Source organism: Paramormyrops kingsleyae, chromosome 3 (assembly GCF_048594095.1).
Source record: "Paramormyrops kingsleyae isolate MSU_618 chromosome 3, PKINGS_0.4, whole genome shotgun sequence".
NCBI lineage: Eukaryota > Metazoa > Chordata > Actinopteri > Osteoglossiformes > Mormyridae > Paramormyrops > Paramormyrops kingsleyae.
The window spans coordinates 24,319,836-24,337,544 of NC_132799.1; the positions used below are offsets into that span (position 1 = coordinate 24,319,836).

Consider the following 17,709-nt stretch of genomic DNA (forward strand, 5'->3'; position numbering starts at 1 on the left):
GAAGGCCGCGGAAACACTGAATCACTGACACCCTCACATTCCCACCCACTACACTGATTTCTCCCATCCCCACTGTGTAAAATGCACCGATACGATTTACAAATAAGCAAACAAGCTGTATCTGTTTACTCTGGGTTTATTTCTCCTTATCTGTAAGTGTCCAGCAAATGATAGTGAGGATTAGCTTGGACAGAAATGCCTATGAGGAGCGGAAGATGGAGAGCTGCGATAGGCGCTCCATTAGTTATGGCTTGGCAGTCACTGGGTGGGTTAATCCAGTGCATGGTGCACCCAGCCACCACCAGAGCCATATTTTTACACATCCCTTCAACTTCTGCTTCAGGATTCAGGCTCCCTCTGAGCTCTCGCCGAATAAGTTACTCCCACTGGATCCAGTGGATTCCCCCAACTCTGCTGACGTGTGACTTCCGGGGGAGCAGAGCTTGCTGTTGGGTGTTCTGGCGGGATGCCGCGCCTGCGACCTTCAGCGTGTGGGTTCCCAGCGGCGGGATGTGCGCTCTCATGCACCCAAACGCTCCACGGCTGCACAATCCCCCCCCCCCCCACCTCTGACTTTCCCACATGCTCAGCTGTGCTTTGACGATCGTTTATCAGTGTGTCCTACATAACTGCAGTGACTATCATGGCCAGGCACGCCGCGTGCCGCGCTCATAGATAAGTGACCTGTCCGTCTGGGAGCTCACGCTCGCTCGTCGTGTCTCTGAAGTGCTGTTTCCTCAAGTGTTTCTGCCAAGAATCATTAAGTCCACTGCTCTACGGGCAAGCAAGAAGCAAGGCCACAAATAGACAGAATCATACCGCCACTCTAGAACCTTCCTCCGTGACCAATTCGCATTTCTAACCATGTGCTAATCCTGCAAAGAGGCCACGACTAGCTAATATTTCCACTTTGGGTGCGACAGTGGTGTGGTGCACCGGGTGGCGCTGTTCACTCTGCAGTTGGCACCATTCACTCTGACTGGCCACTCTGTTCCACACAGCCTGGCCCTCAGACTGGGACCAGGCAAAGTAAACTTTAATGCTCAAACGTTGCTAAAAAAACGATCTGGTTTTACAGGCCTATAAAGCGATTTTGTTACCCTGTTTGTACATAAAATGTTATGGTCGAGTGGAAAAGATGTGTCACAGTAAAATGTTAGTGGGTAAAAGGCTGCTTACTCATGACGGAGAGATTCCTTCCTGACACGCTGTCGCAGGGGTGCAAAGACGACTAGTCAGCTTCAGAACATTTCAGCATTTTCTCAAGCACTTAAAATGATGCAATTCAAACAGCATGGACCCAGCTTACAATGAAGGAGACACACAGTGTTCAGTAAAAGTCATTAAGAGTTTTTTGGTCATTTCATTATTAATCTGCCTGGACACTATATTTGTCTGTCAATGACAACAGTCTGCACCCTCGTCAGAGCGCGTAGTGTTGATGGCTGTCCATGCCGGTCCGTCAGGAGGCGGGGCATCCACGGTCACGCCTCCCAGTCATCCTCATCATCGGCAGGCGGCTGCTGGGGTGCTGGGAGAGGAGGGATGACGTCCGAGATGCGGGCGAAGGCGCTGCCCGAGCTGGCAGCAGCGTCTGCCCCGTCCCCGGTGGGGCCTTTACCGGAGATACCTGGCGGGAAGCAGACAGGGCTGTCAGTGCCGGGCCCGGACCCAAGCCGTCGCATCCCATTTTAAATGCGATGGGTGTTGCCATGGCGACAGACCCTTTACTTAAGGCGGAATTCCACCGAAAGGCGACCGCTTCATCTAATCACTCTTCAAGCTTTTTAAGGTAGCGGGAGCCCATGTACCTCGTTTACCAGTCGGAACGAGCACCAAAGAGCCCCAGTGATTTTTGCTGAGCACCTCGCTTCCCGGCCCAGGGTGAGTATCAGCTTGGCGCGTTTCCCAGGCCGCCACTCGCTGTCATGCTAAAGCCCAGAGCCTCTCGCACGCCAGAGAAGCAGGCATCAGACTAAAACAGCGGCAATATGCCGAGGGCACGGTTTTACGCCGTGGGCTTCCATGAAATTTAGAACTGAAATGCGGGTGGAGTTAGAGACACGAACATCACATCTGGAACGTCAAACCCCTCAAAATGACGGTGAGATTCTGGTGAGAGTCCCCCTCTCAAGTCACAGCACCGAGGCATCCCACATCACCCCTCTGCTCTCATTATCAACAGTCATCCATACATGGAATGGATGAGCTGCTCCGTGCGGATGTGGCTGTAGGCGAGGCCCAGGCTTGTGGGCCCGGCGGGAGGAGGGAAGTTGACCCAGGAGCCCTTCCGAGGGGTGCTCACCTTTCCTCCGCATGGCCAGCTTGTTGAAAAGATCGGACATGAAGTCTCCTCCGCTGGTGGTCGCTCCCACTGAGGTGGGGAGAGGAGGGCAGTCAGAACAGAAGGCGCGTGAGTGGCACCATGTGCTGGCAGCCACGGCCCTCTAGGGGGCGCTCACCTTGCTCCTTTTCTTTCTGCTTCTTCTTCTCCATCTTCCGCTCCTTGACGTTGCGCAGCTTGGCCTTGCCAATACCGCCTGCCTTGCGGATGGACTCCAGCAGACTGGCCCGACCGTCCGAGGGCTGCACCACCTCCGAGGGCGCCCCCTTCAGCACTGCTGCGGCGGGACAGCCAGGCAGACCAAAGACACTCAGCTGAAGGTCACTTTCCTAAGACCCACACAGAGGACGTGGCTCCAAAGAGCCCGGAAGGTGCTCGTACCCGTGGGCTGGGACCCAACGTCTGCATCACCGGTGGCATTTGGTGTGTCAGTTGGAGGGGGCGGGGGCGGAGGAGGGGCAGGTGGAGCGCCGGGAGGCGGGGGGGAGCTAACCGGGTTCTCGGGAGGCGGGGGTGGGGGCGGAGGAGGGGGCGGGGGCGGCACTTCAGCTCTTGACTGCAACCCTAAAATAAAGAGTAGAAAGGGTTTGAGAGGAGCAAGCTCAGTTGGAGATTACAGAAGGTCTGCAGAAAAGACATCATCTTCAAAGTCTGGAAAGAACAGACACAGGGAGATCCCACCGCTGGCGGCTCTGAAAGGTGGCGTCCCCCATGCCCGCGCAGATCGGGCTCAGAGTCCTCTTAGCATGACAGGCTGCCCCTGCGCTCTAATTAGCTTTTAATGAGCCGCGTCGAGCCAGCGAAGTTGGGCGCTAACCGCCAGCTGCAGAGGGCCACCAAGCTCACCCTGCCCGTCTGTCGTCTCCGGCTTGCCGCTGAAGGACGGCAGCTCCGGCATGGTGGCACTGGCGGGCACGGAGGGTGCGAATCCCGGGCCCAGGTCAGCGCTGTACATGAGGTCGTCGGCGATGCCCGGCAAGTCGGGCAGGTAGGAGGGCACGTCGATCTCGGGAACCTGGCCCAGGTCCGGCACATAGAAGTAGCTCTCTGCTGTCTGGGGAAGGCGAGACGCGGCGGCAGAAGAGTAAGTGAGGCTTGGAGAGCCTAGACAGTGTCAGCCATCTTTACGAGAACAGAACAGCGTGGAGATCTGGACTCAGACGCAGCTCCTGCTGGCTTTCCAGCACTGTCCGAATTAGTACGCAAATCAGCAGTGAAATCAAACCCACGCGGATCATTTTCACTTTCAACCCCAAGGGCACATTTCAATCTGACGCCATCTCAATACGTCAGAGATCCCGTCATGGAGAAGCTTATACTGGCCGCGAAACAGACAAAGCCAGAAACGTGCTGTCATGCGTGCTCTGGGAAAGGAAGGCACAGGTTAACTGCACCTTGTTCTGAGCTATTTTCAAAGTGCTACAAGCATCACCTCAGGCTCACTTAAGAATAATCTTTGGAACAAACAATATTTCAACAGTATTTCGGAAGTCTTTATCCCGCTTGGCGAGATCGGGTGGAAAATGAATGTGCCTTTATTCAGACTTTCGGTTTTTTGGGAGGAAGCTGGCTGAGAGTCACACACTGGACCAGGGGAGAAGCTGCTCTTTCCACACTGGTACTGCCTTACTTGCTTCTCCAGTTGCTCCCTCTTGGTCATGGACAGGGGGGCATCAAAGGGCTTCTCCTCCTTCTCCGTCTCCAGGGTGGTGTGCGTCTTGGTCACCGCACCCGCCAGAGGGTCCAGGAACACGTACTTCTTATAGCTGCCGGGAAGTGCAGGCAGATGGTCACTGTGACTTCACTCTCAGGCCCTCGGCGCCGACGCAGACAAGCAGACGTGGAGTGGGAGTCCGCGTGCGACCAAACTCACAGGTTCTCGGTGGTGTTGAAGAGCAGCAGAGAGCTGACAGAGTTGACGTTCCTGGGCAGGCTCCCTAACCCTTCCTCGGCATCGTCCTCCAGGGACTTCTTGGTGTTGACGCACACGGGGAGGTACATTAACTTCTCCTGTGGGAGACAGTATGAGCCAAGCAGAAAGGCGCAAAGATCAGGTGTCAGTCAATCAGACTTGAGAAATGACAGTTACAGCAGAATGATGAGGTCAGTGCATCTCTGGATGACATGGGGGAGGAAACACCTACATCTCCAACCTAACACAGCACAAAACAAGTGAAAGTGACCAAGCTGGTGGTGTCTCTCTTTCCTCTGTGGCTGTACCCAGCAGTCCCCAGCACTACACTCCCCAGTTGACGTCATTCTGACAAATGGCAGTAACACTTCTTGCTGATTAACAGTGTAATTACTTCATTCCACAGACCGATCTTCAAGTGCCTTCACGCAACTGCCAGTGAGCTCAGGACATCAGCTAGTCAGTTAGAACACTGCACCCCTGATCAGAAGGTTACCTGCTCGAATCCCAGCCCTTAAAGTTCAAGGCCTGGGTGTAGTGCTGACAGCAGTACAACTGTGATCAGGAGGGATACTCAAACACTGAAGGGACCCACCGCGATCGCAGCCTCACGAAGCTGGATGTGGGGGCACAACCCAAACTGAGGGCCAGCGGCACTTTCAGGACGGGGGGGAATGACTCACGCTGGGCTCTCGGGGCCCGATATCATGCCGACACATAAAATACGTTAGCAGGAGTCCAGCAGCCAGTTATAAAATGTACTATGAAAATGGAGCCGGCTGGCAATGAATTAAGCAAAGCAAACATCTGCACCTGGACCCACAGTGCGCACACACAGACACACACAGTCAGGCCTCAAAAATGACAAACACAAATTAAATCACTGGGGAAATTAAGCGCATAACATTACCCAGAAAAAAAATCATTATGCAGCACAAATAAATGAAGACGCTGAAGTCAACCGATTAATCTCGCTCCCGGAAAAGATTACTTCACAGCGGTTTTTCTAAAGGGGGCTAAGGGACAGTGTGTGTGGTTCGGCCATGGGGCTGTAATGTGAAAGAAGTTTTCCAGAAACCGCCACATATGAACAGTGCTGTTTGCTGATGGCTTCTCAGCTCAGGACGCGGACGCACGACGGCCAAAGGCCTGACCATCAGCCGGGCCGCTCTCCGCAGTCAGGTAGCCTGGAATACTCCTTCAGCAAACACGCTAGGAGACCAACGCCGACCCGACACATGGAGAATGGCCGTCGTTAATTGCCGACATGCTGGAGATGCACTATACTCAGGCAGCGGCTGGGATATCTCTAATCAGTCATTAGATGTGCCCAGAGAAAAACATAAATGCAAGAACCTCAGTTTAGCCAGATATGCTGGGTTATCCTGAGCAGAGATTCTGAGGAGGAGCGCCCGCTTAGCCTGGACCAACGCTGCCGTGCGTTTACCGGCGTGCAGGGAGGGTGAGTAAATGATATGGCTGCTGCTAGCTGAAGAAAGCGGGCATGCCATCACAGCCTCGAGTTAAAAACACACGGTGTGGCCACGTGCCACTGGTTGCTCAGAAACCAAACTGCAGAACATTTGTTCTCTGACATCTGACGGTTACCGGCTGAGGCCCATATGGATGCTCTGTATCAAAGCTGAAGGAGAGACGTTCTAATTATGTCTGGCCGACACCAGGCGCTTGGTAAACTACCCTAAAGACTAACTGTGGCATGCGAATGGCCAGCAGTCTCTCCCACGTGCAAGGAGAGCAGGGCTGTATCCACATCTCGACAAGATACACGTCCCACCTTTCAGAAGTGCGGTTTCTCGATGCCATCTGGTGCCGGTTACCCAGCTGCAGTCGGTAATGATTACAGGGCTTCCATATTAAGCAAGAAGAAAGGGGCCCAGGAGGTCTGAGGGCAGGACGGCTGTGTTTTACAGCAAAAGTTCTTACCATTAATTACTGCAGAAAAGCTGTGGTTGTGTTAGATCTGCTAGACCGTGCAGTCAGACGAAGGAAAAAGACCCAACAAAGAATACAGATCATTTCTGTGTTATTTATTCTGCGTTATCATAGTGTTACTCTGCAATATTTAAAGTCCCTGTTGTCCTTATTTTCTGGTGCTGCTTGTTACTTCGATTCCTTAAATGTACCATTAACTGACAGTCTGTGGGAGAATTATGCAGGCATCTTGATATACGGACTACATGACAAATTGAAGTGATGCAGCTACAAGTTCTGAAGCGAATATGATGAGTGCAGCCACAAAAACCCGTAAGCAACACAACACAACATTCCTCACATCAGACCAACCGCGGAATTTCACGCCTCTGTAATCAGTAATATTTTGAATGTCAATGACAGGAATTTATTCATAAATGTTTGCAGGTCTTTTGGAAAAAATTCCCATCTCTTTACCGTATGTCTACGTGACCATTTATATGCAGTAACTACAGGTCAGGGCATCCGCCCACGGAGACGGACAGGGGGGCTTCCCTGTGCTGCAAGTACCAGAAGTCTTGTGTTCCCGCGGACTGGTCCGGCTGCAAAGGTATAGGAAGCTTGTCACGCTGTCGAGGACGGGAAACAGCCCCGTAACAGGTACTCATCAAAGGGCCACGCGCACTTATCGCACCTGCACTTGGTTTCCCTGGCAACAAGGAGGCTCTGCAGCCATCACTGTTCTTGGTGTTGGGTGCCGCACAAAGCAGCTCGGCACTGAACCAGGGCTCGTTTAGTAATGTCCTATTTTATTATGATTTAGGCTCCTGACAGAGGATGGCCAGAATGCCTGGGAAAATGATCACATTGCACAGCAAGACACTGGCACAAAACTCTACTTAAGCGATATATATGCTCAGCATGTTCATACTGGAACAATAACAAATGGGGCACTGTACCGGGTTATTTCTGCCTAGAGTGGAGGGGATTGCAATACTACGGCTGATAATGGTACATCACAGTGTAACACTGACGATCTCCAATAGGTGGCAGCAGAACAACAACAGCCCAACATACTATGGGGACGGTGACTTGGAGCACACAAGCTGCCCCACACTTAATTGTGACAGCGTACTTCAATTTGGATATGCTTTTGTGGCTGGGGCTGTAACGCTAAAGTTTCCCTTTAAGGAACATTCTGTGTACTCCAGCTATAAAGCTGAGCCCACTCCAGGCTAGTGGTGGGCTATCAACATACCATTAAACATTTATCCCTCCCTGCGAAGACACCTCAGAACAGAGGCGGCCGGCTGGCAGCCAACATGTACCAGGGCACCGTCTCTCCCAAAGGACACTCTGCTTGCTTCACTAAATAAATCATAAGTACAACATTTATAAACAGAAAAAACTGGCCCTTAATCCACTCCCGAGGCCACTGATGCAGGAAGTAATCAAACAAGGCATTCCCAGAGCCTGCAGGACAGCTGATGGGCTGCATGGTGAGAGACAGGACTGGAGGCATAAAGGGAAGGATGAATGAACGACAGCTTCAAACACAGCCAGCGTCCTCAAAACAGGTAGGACTAATGAGACTTCATTACAAGGAAAAGTCTCTTAGGTAACACCTGGTTTTGACCTATGTGTCCATAAATAGTTTTCTGTCACAAGAAACAGAATAATAAAAGGAAACATCAAAAATGCAGGAATATAAGTAAACATATCAGTATCAGCCAATATTTGTTATAAATCAAGGCATCGGTCTGATGTGTCAATCTTGGTTGTTACTGGCAGCTGTTAGTTCAGCCAATATTCAAAGTTAGCTGCGGCAGAGCTAACATCTCCTGAAGTAATGTAGATGATTGCACTGGACCATCAGCCATTTTCTGTAATGGAGGATGAGTGATTCTGTCGGCTCAGTCAGCACTTAGAAGTGGTCTCAAAACACCAGCCCGCGAGGTGGTTTCATACAGCCTGTGACATGTTTATGATTCATTATTAAAAGTGTTTCACCGCCAACACAATTGGCTCGGAGGTTAGCCAATTATCGCTATCAGTAATATTTGACAAAAATAGATCATTATTGGTCAAAATGTACACATTAGCACACATTAGGTAGTGAGTGACTCCTGGGACAGGACAGTCGGTGTGCCTGCCTTGCCTGGTTACCTGCAAAGCCTTCTGGTCCAGGGGGCGGTGCTTGCTCTGGACCTTGTAGCGGGGGCGCTTCTGGGACGCAGGGTCGGTGACATCCACAAAGATGGAGGAATATTCCTGCAGCTTCTCTGGTGCCGGGTACTTGGCACTGGAAAACACCTGCATGGATGGCACAGTCACGCCTCCGGTCACAGGAGGGCCGGCCCTCGTGCTACGTTAGCATGTGCGGACAGCGAGCTGACGCCTGGCCCCTTACCTTGGTTGCCTTCTTACTGCCTTTGATCTTGTCCACGCGAGCCTGGGCCAACTTGATGCGCTCTGTGACGGCCTGTAGGTGGCAGCGGTTCTGCTCGACGCTTTGGGACACCCTTAAGGATTGGATCAGAAGTCAGATTACCTGCTGAACACTGAGAGAAGGTGAAAGCAGGCGATTACAGACACCGTTGTATATGTTATCACACTTCAGAATTAAATGGAAAATCCCAAAGGGGCTGACTGGTTTAGGGTCAGTATCCCGCCAAAACACGCATTAGGGTGTATTAATGGGATATTTCACACACAGTGCACGCCGCTCCGTTCATATTCCCCTCTCACTCATCCCCGTTTTCTCCTCATGAAACGCGCTGGTCTACAAGCCTTAGAGCAGAACCTTGTGATCGACCGTCTGTCTCCGCGGCCTGAAGGGAGCCATGGCATTGGCTCTCAGCACTCGTGTGTAATGCCAGGGCCGCTGGGGTGGGGGATCCACATGGGATCCAGAGCTCAATGCCCCTACGGTGCCTTTGAGACCCCCCAGAAAACCCCTGGATTAAGGGTCAAGACCTGGGCGAAGCCTCAGCACCGGCTTTGGAGCCCTCAGTTTACAGCTCCGTCCATCTTCACAGAGCTCTCTCCATCTGGGCATTTCTCTGCATCCCCTGTTCCTCTCCTTCCGTTGCCTGTGTGAGGAGGACAGCACTTTGGAGCTGCTGTCACACTCCGGCTGGCTGCCACCTGCCTTAATGACAATGACAGTTCTAAACATCTTAACTCCCCCCCCCCCCCCCGCCATTCTTCTCTCTAACAGGTGCAATTTCTCGGCTTGTCGTCATGGAAACCAAACAGGTGGCTTATAAAGCTTGGTCGCACATTCGGATGGGCACAATCTCCCTGCTCCTGATTCACTCGAGCCTTTATCGATCCTCCTAGCCGAGCAGGGGAGGCGTGGATCAGCGCATGGAGAGGAAAACGCTATGGGATACCTCAAGGGCAGCCATCCACCTGGAGTTTCAGAACCAGATGCAGAGTACAGAGTGATTTTGAATTTTTCCTGGCATGAGCTTAGCACACATTCATTCCCATAAAAATGTTATCCCACTATCTGGAATAACTTAGGAATAACTTTAGCCTTAACGGAATGAGAGGTCCACATTCTATAAACTTCACTGACAAGGAACAGTGGATACCATAAGTAACAACTGGGTAACTAGCCGCGTTCATGTCAAGCCAGCCCAAAAACATACTCCTGTATGAGGAGACCATACGCTATTTCCGGTGGCTCCCTAATCAACATCTAGCACACCCTCTGTAATACATACACTCCCCCAAGCACAGAAAAAGGCAGGAATCCTGCTATTTCCCCAGTATCAGTGGTGTATAAGGACATTATGCATTTATTATAACAGGCACTGACAATGACTCAAAGACAGCTCCATTCTGCTTCCGCGATGCCAGATGTTGGCGTTGGAGCGGGTGACGTTCAGCCCTGGACTCATTAACAGGGCAGCCCTTCTGCCGGCGAACGGCTCGTTGCGAACAAAGCGGGAAATGAGATCCACATTTCATTAGACGCTGAACCTACTCCCAGAGTACGTAAGGGGAGCTGAACCTACTCCCAGAGTACGTAAGGGGAGCTGAACCTACTCCCAGAGTACGTAGGGGGAGCTGAACCTACTCCCAGAGTACGTAAGGGGAGCTGAACCTACTCCCAGAGTACGTAGGGGGAGCTGAACCTACTCCCAGAGTACGTAAGGGGAGCTGAACCTACTCCCAGAGTACGTAAGGGGAGCTGAACCTACTCCCAGAGTACGTAAGGGGAGCTGAACCTACTCCCAGAGTACGTAAGGGGAGCCTACAAACTGCTTCCAGATACTAGACAACTCAGCAGGCAGATATTCGGAACGTCTTATTAACGGTCTAAGACAAGCATGCGAAGATTAACACTACAACAGGGATTTCCTGAAACAAAATTAAGAACCAAACTTGAACTGCAATTTGGCTTTCTATGAAGGACCTTTTATGCCTAGTCAGATTTTAAAACTATTAATCAGCCAATCAGTTAACAAGGCAAAAACTGCACATTAAAGTGGAAGAAATCCCTTTTGACAGAAGCCTAATTTGTTTTCAATCCTTGATGAGCCACTTGCTGTTTAGGTTAAATTATTCCACTCTTATACCAAATGTTCAATGGATCTGGCCTCCATTTACCACAGTGACCTCTTTCTAAAGTGGTACAGTCCTACAGAAGGGGCCTGCTTAAGCACTTAGGGGAGACCCCTTTCCAAAGTGGTACAGTCCTACAGAAGGGGCCTGCTTAAGCACTTAGGGGAGACCCCTTTCCAAAGTGGTACAGTCCTACAGAAGGGGCCTGCTTAAGCACTTAGGGGAGACCCCTTTCTTTAGTGGTACAGTCCTACAGAAGGGGCCTGCTTAAGAACTTAGGGGAGACCCGTTTGGGGTCTGCAGTGCAGAAGCACATGGACAAGGATTTAAAAAACTGCCCCCAATAGAACTCATTGGACTGCCAAGTGAACCTGGAAACTACCTCCCATGTGGACAGTAACTAGCCCCAGAAGGTCATTTACATCTAGATCCAAAAATGTCATGGCATATTATCCAAAATTCATTCATCCAAACATCTGTTTTGTATTGTATGCTTCCCAATTATGAAGACCACAAGGTAGGATAGATTGAGTTTTCATAATTTCCTCAAAGATGAGAAGGGGAAATAAGTCAAGGCCTTCGATCAGGATCACCATTACTTTCACATGCAGGACGGCCCTGCCGGGGACGATGGAGGGTCAGGGTTACGGGTTCCCCTACGGATGCCAGGACGACCCTGCCGGTGACGATGGAGGGTCAGGGTTACGGGTTCCCTTACGGATGCCAGGACGGCCCTGCCGGGGACGATGGAGGGTCAGGGTTACGGGTTCCCCTACGGATGTCAGGACGGCCCTGCCGGTGACGATGGAGGGTCAGGGTTACGGGTTCCCCTACGGATGTCAGGACGGCCCTGCCGGTGACGATGGAGGGTCAGGGTTACGGGTTCCCCTACGGATGCCAGGACGGCCCTGCCGGGGACGATGGAGGGTCAGGGTTACGGGTTCCCCTACGGATGCCAGGACGGCCCTGCCGGGGACGATGGAGGGTCAGGGTTACGGGTTCCCCTACGGATGTCAGGACGGCCCTGCCGGGGACGATGGAGGGTCAGGGTTACGGGTTCCCCTACGGATGTCAGGACGGCCCTGCCGGTGACGATGGAGGGTCAGGGTTACGGGTTCCCCTACGGATGCCAGGACGGCCCTGCCGGTGACGATGGAGGGTCAGGGTTACGGGTTCCCCTACGGATGTCAGGACGGCCCTGCCGGTGACGATGGAGGGTCAGGGTTACGGGTTCCCTTACGGATGCCAGGACGGCCCTGCCGGGGACGATGGAGGGTCAGGGTTACGGGTTCCCCTACGGATGTCAGGACGGCCCTGCCGGTGACGATGGAGGGTCAGGGTTACGGGTTCCCCTACGGATGCCAGGACGGCCCTGCCGGGGACGATGGAGGGTCAGGGTTACGGGTTCCCCTACGGATGTCAGGACGGCCCTGCCGGTGACGATGGAGGGTCAGGGTTACGGGTTCCCCTACGGATGTCAGGACGGCCCTGCCGGTGACGATGGAGGGTCAGGGTTACGGGTTCCCCTACGGATGCCAGGACGACCCTGCCGGTGACGATGGAGGGTTACGGGTCCCCCTACGGATGCCAGGACGGCCCTGCCGGGGACGATGGAGGGTCAGGGTTACGGGTTCCCCAACGGATGCCAGCATACCTGCTGAAGATGTCAGTTGAGATTTTCTCCAGGTACTGCAAGGCATCGGCGATCTGGTGAATGGCCTCCTCACGCCGCAGGTCTGGCTGGATGAGGGGCACAGAGTACACCTGGCCCTCCAGGTAATGCTTCTGGGTCATCCTAGGGGGCGTCAGACACATCAGTAATGCACACACGGCCAGTTACTGAGGCTGGGTAACAAAATGACCATGATTAGCAGCTTTACAAATGGAATTTCTGCTACAACACTTATATGCTATGCATGTTATTATGTTAATTACACCTTTCTGTTAATGGCTGGGTTAACTGGTCTCCCACAAGAAATTCATCAGTCGCCAAGATGCTTTTACCAAGCATTTCAATTCATTTAAATGGCTTGTGGTCAATTCTGAATTCACTGGACATTTGCTGTTCTGAATCCTGTCCACCAATTAAAAGCAGCTCATTTAGTGGGTTAGTCATGCTGAAGAGCGCAGTGAGCTAAGGAGGCACTGACAGCAGGGACACGGCACCAAACAAAGAGATTCCACTCAGGGTGTCGGGGCCCCAGGGAGACTGACAACAGTACAAATGCTAGCTGCTACAAAACAAGAAGGTCCAGCCGTCTGCTGCACTAGTTCACTGGGCAGACTGGCATCTACGCTGGACAACGTCCACTATTAGCTTTTAACCTGATTTGCTTAAGCTGCAAATGACAGCCGTGGGATTCAGTGTTATGCGGGAATCACAGGCAATTACCTTCATCTGGCTAAAACAAGAAATTAAATGCATCAGTCACTAACAGATTGAAAAATACACAGAAACCATTTAAAAATATACAAAGTATTTTGAACAATTTTTTGATCACAAGATGTAAAAATGCTCAGTTTGCCTTTATGAAAATGCAAGCTCCTCCCCGACTGGTTTGCTGTTCTACACCAACATTTATGAGACATACATATTAACTCCCTGTATAAATATGAATATATGAAATATGAGGTGCTGTCAGGGTTTCTTAATACATCCATCAACCCAATGCTGAATGGGCAAGAGCAGGGGGTAATGAGGGAGTTTGCATGAAAGACAAAGAGGACCACAAAAATGCCATGCCACCCTGCTGGGCCTGGCAAGATAAAATGTAGAAATTCTATAAAATGCAAAAAGTCTCCTCTTGCAAACATTTGGCATGAAAATTCTTCAAAATTACATAGGGAGAAAGAATGATGCGAAGGACACTTCCCTTGCCTTCTGTGTAGCAAACGACCTATTTGTGGGCATGACAGTACGCATCACGATTAAACCGGAGTTCATGAACCGTCCACCTAAAATGGATCTACGTACCAAATTCAAACACTTTCAAACACTGCATCCCTGTGAACCAGCATAGCAAAGTTACTATGGAAGCCCGTTTCCGCCATCTGGAGGAGAAAAAAACCACACACATTTATCTCGGAAGGAGCGGAGGCTGCAGCGGCCGTCTGCTCTGTCAGGATTTTCATATTTACAGTTGTCTGTGTGAATGGTAGCCTACATCGAAACTTGAGAGGATAATGATTTTGTAAACGTTAACCAGGATTGAAACAAAGAGGGGCAATAAAACGTATCTTTCACCCAATCAGCTGTGATACAGGCACGTTTATCTTTCACTCAATCAGCTGTGATAAAGGCATGTCTATCTTTCACCCAATCAGCTGTGATACAGGCACGTTTATCTTTCAAGCTACAAGTCCTGGATAAACACACTGGCATCGCACGAATAACTGAATAACTCACACCGAGCATGTGAAGGCAGTACCAGTGCCATCCTGTTTTACTGCTAAAATGCAGTGAGCCAACATGAAATCCAAAATAACCTGCCAGCAGATAACATTGTGAATAATGTGTTTGGGATATCTTCTTAAATATCATCCTGCAAAGGAGGTGATGCTGCCTGACTGGATAAAAATGAAAGTCAGAATTTCAACTTAGTAAATCAGAATTCTGAGATAAATGTGTTTTTTTCTGCTCCAGAGGGTGGAAACGGGCTTCCGTAAGTTACTCTGTACAGGAACTACTAACGAAAGTGTGCAGCTTTCCCATCCGCGCACTAATTTCAGGACATGAGCAAAACCACAACAAATGAGGGGAGGGGGGCATAAGAATTAGAAGCAATAATCAGCTCCAAGTTTTTGAAAATGTTTCTCTTCCATTTGGTAAACTGTTCCGTAAAATAAACACACATTTCATTTATTATATTATTATTATTATTATTATTATAAACAGAAAAGTGGATTTCTTAACCACTGCAGGTGAGATCCCGGAAGGATTTGCTAAATACTTTAGGGTAGAAAAAATTTATTGGATCACAAAGCTGCTTGATGAAGATGGTGGGCTGTTGTATTGCTGAGCAGTACCTCCAATGGTGATTCATTGCATGACAAAAAAGCAAAGCGCACTACTGTAATATTAAGGACAGTACACACATTTGCCAGGCAAATAAATTCCAACGAAGCTAAACACTGCAGTGTATTCTGCCGCATATCAGAACCCAGGTACAGCTACTGCACACAGCTCGGCGGCTAAAGGCTGGCATTTTATAATGATTACCTTGTCTAGCGTAAGAGAAAGAACTGCTTGTGTACTCCAGCTGTGAGACTGGCCAGGCCTTGGCATGGTTTGAAAACCTGGCTGGTGGGTTTGTGGCAAGGCTGCAGTACTATGCCGTTAATCACACAACGGCCCCTTGCTTTGCTAAGCAAATGTTGCTTAATCCACCTCAGCACAAGAACAGAGTCCCACTGCATGAATTATTCATTGTTGTCATTTAATTACACATCTAACAACATCACAGGGCTGTGATGGTGACTGGCATTGCATGGGGAGTGATGGCATTCACAAATAAATAACAGAACATGGCTCAGTGCCTGTCCCAGACCTCACTGCATAGGTACGCTGCACATTCCACAGCTGGCTTCTGATGCTAGCCCTGCCAAAAGCCCCCACGGGATGCCTTGGCGATTACCAGGATAAGCGTAGGCTAATTTGTCAAGTCACAGTGTGTTCATCACTAAATCACCCCCAGGCATTAGGATAACTTAGACGACACTATACATTTGGGTCTTCTGTCTCCACGATCTCCGCCAGTCCCAATACCAATAACTCAAAAAAAGCAGTGTCTCATGGAGAGCAAGACGGAAAAGTCGAAAACAGAATTTTCCCACATGGATGAGTAAAGTGTCACTGTCCTATTCTACTGATTATGTAAATGTTATTGCCAAATAAAAATAAAACATTCTATACTTAAGCAAATATCACTGAAAAACAGGAGGGCTACTATACAGTCCATCCGTATTAGTCATTTAGATAACATTTTTTTTTTTGCCCTATGTGGGACATTTGACTTATTCAGTTACCTTCTGAAGCCATGTAGGCATATTAATTTTACATCCATCTATGCAGTAGAAAGCATGGCTGACATTCACCCCGTGGGAGCAGATGGCAGAGAACAAAATGCATGGTAGGGATGGGAATTTTTAATCATGGATTAATCACAGGCTGAAATCAGAGCAGGTTCGCAGAAGGGGGTGGGGGTGGGGCTGCAGCCTACCCCAGGTAGTATGGGCACAAGGCAGCGGAACACCCTGGATGGGATTCCAACCCATTTCAGGCTGTGCATTCGATCACACAAATTGTCCCACACAATTCAGAGGCCAGCTGACCTAACCACAGGTTTTTAGATTATGGGAGTAAACCCAGAGTACTCAAGTCCACGTAAACACAGGGACAATAAGCAAACTTCACACACCGAACAGCGGCCGTAAATCGAACCCATGACCCTTCTGGTGGTTGGCCACTATGCAAGACCAGTGTAAAATTAATTATGAACTATAAGTTTTAGTCATTTGTCACTCTGGGTAAGACTATTTGTCCAGTAACCACCGCCCCTATTTTGTACTTGCTTTGATTACCACCTGTTGTAAACAAGTGGAATACAGAGTTCCCTGTACGCAGCGTTCGAAATACCAACAACGCCAGTATTCGGTCACATGACTTTCTAGAGGGTCCTAGTCACATGACCCCCCCGGAAAGCTCACGATATTGAGTCGCGCTAGTCGGTCGTTTATACCTATTTCTCGCAAAACAAGGCAGTGAAATCACAGTCTTGCGTGCCGCAGCTATAAGAAACCGCTTAACCCGCTGATGTTGCCGGAAATGTCCAATACAAAAAAACAGATACATACCGAAAGTAAACGAAATTTATGTTTTTTTTTGTTATTGAACACCTTACTGAGAGGAACACATTACACCAAATGGCACTTGAATACCAAAATAACTATTTTGAGCTTATAATATTGGTAATGACATTTACGCCCGCGGGAGTACTTGCTAAAAGACCCCAGCACCGGTGCTTCCTGGCCTCGTCACTTTCAACTAGTATCCGACTGGCCTCGACCTCTGTAGCCTGTACAGTTAATTAGCAAAAACAGAATCCATATAAAACACAGAACATCTGCTTACCTGCCCATTTAACGAATCCCTACCAGACAGCCCGACATTAACAACAGCTCCTCTCGCAGTCCGAGCGCGTTCGCAGTACTTCCGCCTACGTCACGGCGCGTGGCCGTCATCTCAGTGCGTGTAGAAGAGCGGTTGTACCGATCTGCTGGTAGAACTTCATAGTGTGAGGAGGTTCACTAGTCCTCCGCTGGTTATTTATCACAATAAAGTACTAAATGTATTAAAAACTCATTTAAGCCGAGCGCAAGCGTGCTGTGCAGTTACTGTTATATCTTTATTTTGTTACTGACAGCACTTCAATTTTGTATTTTGCACATTTTTTAGTAGACGCCTACATTTTGAGAAAATGGAATAGGTGGAATTAAGGCACATCGCCCCCAGGTTTTGTGTGTAAATTTGTGACTAACTGAAATTTTGCCATTGACTACCTCTGAAACTCGGTTTCATTGCATGGAATATTTTGTAGCCTAATGTTAACAACATTAGCGCTTTTAGGGTTTATTATGTTTACATAATAAACATAATAAAATTCTGAGAAAAATGTTTACCTAACCAAATGAGTATAATGAGGAAGAAAAGCAGTCAACCTAGGCGCATGTTCATTAATTTTCTGCCCTTTAAATGTAGTTGTTGTTTAATTGAATAATATATGTTACTTTAGAAAACTGCCCAAAATCTCCTGGCTTTACCATGTGTCCTCATACCATGCCTTGTCACAACCACCTGTGGTGACCGTCATTGGTGAGAATGATTTGTTTTCATCGGTGTGAGGAAAAATGAGTCAGACTAGTTTAGGGGCCATGGTGCAGTTTTCAC

At 49.6% G+C, this 17,709-nt stretch overlaps 1 protein-coding gene across 2 annotated transcripts; it reads right to left on the reverse strand.

The window, feature by feature from the left end:
* Positions 1-120: 120 nt before the first annotated feature.
* wash1 (WAS protein family homolog 1) lies at positions 121-17,016 on the reverse strand. Of its 2 annotated transcripts, none has more exons than XM_023816101.2 (11): positions 16,894-17,016; positions 12,418-12,558; positions 8,599-8,710; positions 8,355-8,501; positions 4,218-4,354; positions 3,975-4,110; positions 3,191-3,398; positions 2,726-2,908; positions 2,463-2,618; positions 2,306-2,374; positions 121-1,630 (listed from the first exon to the last, which is right to left on the reverse strand). In XM_023816101.2, the coding sequence occupies exons 1-11, from the start codon at positions 16,899-16,901 to the stop codon at positions 1,485-1,487; spliced, it is 1,443 nt and encodes a 480-aa protein (XP_023671869.1). In that variant the 5' UTR covers positions 16,902-17,016; the 3' UTR covers positions 121-1,484. The 2 variants fall into 2 exon arrangements, with proteins under 2 accessions (XP_023671869.1, XP_023671868.1); XM_023816100.2 differs by having other exon boundaries at positions 2,463-2,621.
* Between the last annotated feature and the right edge of the window lie 693 nt (positions 17,017-17,709).

Excerpts from the sequence above, each read along its gene's own strand:
- wash1 (XM_023816100.2), bottom strand. Across the intron at positions 2,375-2,462 it reads GCAGAAAGAAAAGGAGCAAG|TGGGAGCGACCACCAGCGGA; the intron begins GTGAGCGCCCCC and ends TCCCCACCTCAG. Across the intron at positions 1,631-2,305 it reads GCTGGCCATGCGGAGGAAAG|GTATCTCCGGTAAAGGCCCC; the intron begins GTGAGCACCCCT and ends GCTTCCCGCCAG.